The following is a 5,075-nucleotide window of genomic DNA, read 5'->3' as shown; positions in this document are numbered from 1 at the left end:
CCGGGTCGTTGAACGTGCATTACAGGTTAAAGACCTCGTCAGCAGAAACGAAAGCAAACGCAGAAGAAGTTTATTGTGTGTCACCATCATCTACGAACAACTGCCAACAAGGATCTAAGTACACTTGGACAGTATTGGAATGTTGTATACATTATTCACGGATGAATTCCCGGCCTTACTTAGTGATTGTTCAGGTTTTGGTGTTTAGAGTCAGTAGAGAGCATTGTCACAGAAGATAGGTTAAACTGTTTGCAAAATTTATGTTTTTTACATTTAAGAAATCCCTCTATTTTGCAAACTGTTCAGAATAAGATAATCTCAATTTTAAAAAAAAGTATTTTCAGTCAGTATTAAAAATATACAGTAGGCCTTAGTTTTTTTTTAACCGTAATTTTTCAAACAACACACTGACAAACACTCGTGTTGCAGGTACTTGAAACATGCCACCTGAAAGAAGACGAGGACCTTACAAGAGGTACCTAAAAAATCCTGACTTGACTGTGCCTCAACGAACCTTGTGGTGGAGGAGACATTTTCAAGCTGCAGTTCGGGATGATCAACTTGACGTCAACGATGTGAGTACAATTTACTCCCATTTTGATGGGTTATCAGGTCTAAGGCTCATCAATTTTGAGGAGAGTTAAGAGGTAGAAAACCTTATTTCTTTACTGTTAGTTTCTCTTTCTTGATTCAGCTTTAAATGAAGCAGCCGTGGGCAGAAAATCAATTTGTGAGCTCTTATATACACTTTTGACGCAGGAGTTCGAGAACCAGGTCCATGACCTAGATGAGCACGAGCACCAGGAACAAGGAAATGGAACTGATGGACCGGATGATGATTCTTCTTCAGCCAGTAGCATGAGTGTTAGTCTTTCACTATTCAGGTGGCTTCTGTCATGAACTCATCAAACTCATGGCTCATCGTGCTGTCACTGCTCATGAAAGTGCGGACCCAGTTCACGCAAGGGAGTGTGAGCCACAATTGAAATCTTCATTAAAATAATATTTTAAATGTATAATATTTTAAAAACCGTGTTTATAATTGCCATGCTGTGCTTTCAAAGCTAACTAATAAAAACTAGCCAAGTTACCTGATGTTGATTTTTTCACTTCATATACTGTGGGAAAAAACTACAGAAAGTGCTGTTAATTTTTTAACAGCTTTCCTCCGTTCTTGACAACAGGGATGATACCCAAACCGAAACGATACCACGGCCGTTACGACAACAGATTGCACTTATGCCTATAACTCGAAAAGTGTAGCACCTGGAACCAAGGGAACAGCTTTTCCTTGGTGACCAAAGTGTACCGGAGTTTTGTTTCCATATGGGCCAAGGCCAAATTCCGCCTCCCTGAGTTTTGTTCATTTAGGCCCCAAAAAGAACAAAACTCAGGGAAGCGTTATTTGGCCTTGGCCCATATGGAAACAAAACTCCGGTACACTTTGGTCACCAAGGAAAAGCTGTTCCCTTGGTTCCAGGTGCTGCGCTTTTCGAGTTATAGTCATAAGTGCAAACTGTTGTCGTAACGGCCCTGGTATCGTTTCGGTTTGGGTATCATCCCTGCTTGACAATAGAATTCCCACCTTGATTTTCTGATGGTGCTTTCAGAGCTTATCAGACTCATTTCTTACTCCATTTCCACTCACTTGTTGGGACATTTAGTTCGTTATGGTAACAAAAATTACTCATTTTTGAACTTCTATTAGGAAAGTTTTCTCAGGGAAGGGCAAGAGCGGTATTGTATTTATTAGGTGCTTTGAGCAGAGCAAGACTAAGAGAAACAAACAAACAGAAGTATATTCCTTAGAGTCACATAGTACTGGGTACAGCTGACAACTACAAACTCCAAATTTGGCTTGTTTGAACGAGTCTGTAGTTGTCAGCTGTACTTAATTGGCTGAGCGATAGCGAAGCCCGTTACTCAGGTGGGGTTGAAAAGTTTTGTCTGTCTGTCTGTCTGTCTGTCTGTGTGTCTGTCTGTCAGCACTACTCCTCCTGAACGGCTCGGCCGATCTGGCTGAGATTTTGCACACTCTTTGGGTATGTACTTGGCTCGGCACACGCGAAATTTCACTATCCTAGCTTAACTGGTTCAGTTTTAACAGCCGAAAAACACCTAGAAAACGGCGAAAAATCGAGTTTTCTGCAGGCAAATGCCTTTTGCCTTGCAGAAAGGGGGGAGGGGGGGCAGAGCCCTCCTGGCCCCGGCAAGTTGAAAAGTAACAAGGGTCAAGATCGTGTTATCTGTAGATGAAGCAACTCTATCTGGAATAAAGGGGGGTCTGGGGGGCGGAGCCCCCCAGCATGCAACAATTTAGATGTAACCGACGATGGGCAAGCCATGGCCTGCTGGCCTGCCGAAGGCAGGCTAGCGCCGCAGGCCAAGGTAGGTACGCCAGGTGCGGATTGGAGGAACAGGCAGCGGGACATCGCGAAGCCTGTTACGACAAGACGCGGTCTGGCGTAAACCTACCTTGTACTAATCAACTTTGAGTAATACTCTTCTGTTTGTTTGTTTCTCTTAGTCAAGCTCTGCTCAAAGCATCTAATAGATACAACACAGCTCTTGCCTTGCCCTTAGAAAACTTTCATTTTAAAAATGTTCAAAAACAGATTAGTTTCTGTTACAATAACACATTTGAAGCAATTGAATGCATGATTGAACACAAATTTTATTGGAAAAGCTTTGTTTCATATCAGATCAGCTCCCTTTAATGTTTTATAAAGAAATGTCCACTCCGTCTTTAGTTTTCCTTGCATTTCCCATTTTTAGAACTTCGGTGCCGTTTATGTTGCTGAGGTTGACTTAAGTTTTGTTGGAGCACTAAATAAGTTCTCCTATCCTTTTTGATGTCTTTTTCTCAAAGTCTGACTCCTTCTGGTACGATTTAAGGCAAATTTGATATAGAATATAATCAAAACAGTTGCATTTTGTCTCTTAATACTGTGCTATACATTTTTTAACTTTTTAAACCATCTTTTGTAAGGTATGAAATAAGAACAACTTGAGAATTTTTTTCCTAAACTTAATGCTGAAGAAAAATATTTCATGACTATTAATGCAAACTGGTTCAGATTTAAGTCAGTCGATTGTCAAAGTAGTTTCCGAGGTGAGAATTATTTTTATTCTTTGGTTCCTTTGGACAGTGACCCTCCTGGCCTTCTGTTCTTCTCTTAAATCATTGTCTGAACCACTTTGGCATAAATTTAGAAGAGAAATTCAAAACATTAACATCAAAAAGTTCAATTTTTTGTGAAAGTACTGTTTCTTCTAGGAATTCATCCTGTAACTTATTGGATGCTGATATGAGAACCAATGTGGCTGGAAAAGCTTTGTTTCTCATCCGAGCCACTCGCAAACAAAGTTTCATGCAGACATGGTCATCATGCGTCACTTTGAATGTCATTTTGCTTAGGATAGATATTGCGTCTGATTTATTTTCAAATTTGATTCCAGTTTTCTTGCAGACCTATTATTGGCAACGCATCCCCAAATATATATCTAGATCCAAGCCTCAGTCCTTCTGGCAAGGCTAAAATTTATTGTTATTTCCATGGAAACATACTAATAAAGCCACTTTTTAAATCTATTTATTTTGAGTGAGGAAAGAAATATTTATGTGCTCATTTTTCAGAGTTCCTCTGCTGGAGAACCTGCCAATGATTCTGGTGAGGAAATGGAAGAAGCTTTTCAAAATAATGACTATTTACAAGTAAGTGTAAACATCAGGTTTAATGGAGAAAAGCTTCACAAATTCTACCTAAATTCATGAGTTACAATAATGGTTTTGGCTTGTTGACAGTTGCCTCCAATTCACGATTAATTTCTGTTACAGGCTATTGATTTGTCTGAGTCTTCAGACGAAAGTGACAGTGACAGTGAAATGGAAGACCGTAACCATTCTGATTCGGACAATGAAAGTGAACAATCCGATGCAAGCAACCATGAAAATATTCCTCCTGTTGAAAACCATAATCAACACCATCAAGATGCTATTGCACCAAATGAAGATGAAAATAATGAGGTGAATATTTTAAAGATGGCACCATTTTTCCCACGATTACTTGATGCACATAACATATTCTTTTTAAAACTAACATCCATCTGCTGTGGTTGCAGGTTGTTCGAGGCCCACCACTTTTCCAAGGTTGCCCATTGGATCGTGCTGAAAGTGACATTCTACTTATGTCTTTTGTGTTGAGATGGGGCTTGGAAGAAAAGGGTGTTGCTGATCTGCTTAGTCTCATAGATAGTTACCTCCCATGTTCTGTGATGGGATCTTCGTATCTATTTTTTAAGAGATTCCCCATTCATGATCTAAGTAATGTACGGTACACTTGCTCTGAGTGCTTTGCCTTTTTGCCCAGGGAGTTTGAACCTGATGTGTCGTGTGAAAATTGTGGAAGTCAAATGGTGAAGAAAACTCTGAAAAAAAAAAAAGAGTTACTTTGTTGAGCTTTCAATCACTGAACAAGTAAAACGGATTATGGAGGATGAAGCTTTGTTTCCCCTTTTAAGGCGACAGGGAGGGGTAAATGATGTAGTGGCAGATATTATCAAAAGCTGATAGCAAACAATGTGCTTGGTCCAAATGATATAACTTTACAATGGAATACAGATGGGTTGAGTCCTTATGAAGGATCAAAAGTGCAGGTGTATCCAATCCAAGCTCGCATTAATGAATTGCCCTATCGAGTCCGCAGGGATCATATGATACTGTGTGGATTGTGGTTTGGAGAAGGAAAACCACATTTTAATGCTTTTTGGAAGCCTTTTGTAGATGAACTAGAGTCCCTTCATTTTAACGGGTTTCTGTGCAGGCCCCCTGGTAGAGAGGAAATTATAACCGTTAAAGTGCATACCATTGTTGCATCAGTTGACTCTGTTGCAAGAGCTCCATTACAAGATTTAAAGCAGTTCAATGGGTCCTATGGCTGTTCGTTTTGTTTGAGAAGGGGAATGACTATTGACATAGGGTAAGGAAGGGCTCGAGTCTATGCTGGTGGCAGAGCTGAGTCTCGTTCAATAACTCAGCATCTCAATGCGTTGCAACAGTTAGAGGAATACAATAG

At 40.1% G+C, this 5,075-nt stretch overlaps 1 protein-coding gene across 1 annotated transcript; it reads left to right on the top strand.

The window, feature by feature from the left end:
* Positions 1-435: 435 nt before the first annotated feature.
* On the top strand, positions 436-4,694 carry LOC117642064 (serine-aspartate repeat-containing protein C-like). Its single transcript, XM_034379871.1, has 5 exons — positions 436-575; positions 760-864; positions 3,638-3,715; positions 3,839-4,027; positions 4,123-4,694. Exons 1-5 carry the CDS (start codon positions 441-443, stop codon positions 4,456-4,458), a joined length of 843 nt encoding a protein of 280 aa, XP_034235762.1. The 5' UTR covers positions 436-440; the 3' UTR covers positions 4,459-4,694.
* The last annotated feature ends 381 nt before the right edge of the window (positions 4,695-5,075 follow it).

This window comes from Thrips palmi, unplaced genomic scaffold (genome assembly GCF_012932325.1).
Source record: "Thrips palmi isolate BJ-2018 unplaced genomic scaffold, TpBJ-2018v1 HiC_scaffold_16, whole genome shotgun sequence".
NCBI classification, from domain to species: domain Eukaryota; kingdom Metazoa; phylum Arthropoda; class Insecta; order Thysanoptera; family Thripidae; genus Thrips; species Thrips palmi.
Note: the sequence above shows the minus strand (reverse complement) of the source record. Positions and strands in the feature narration are given on the sequence as shown.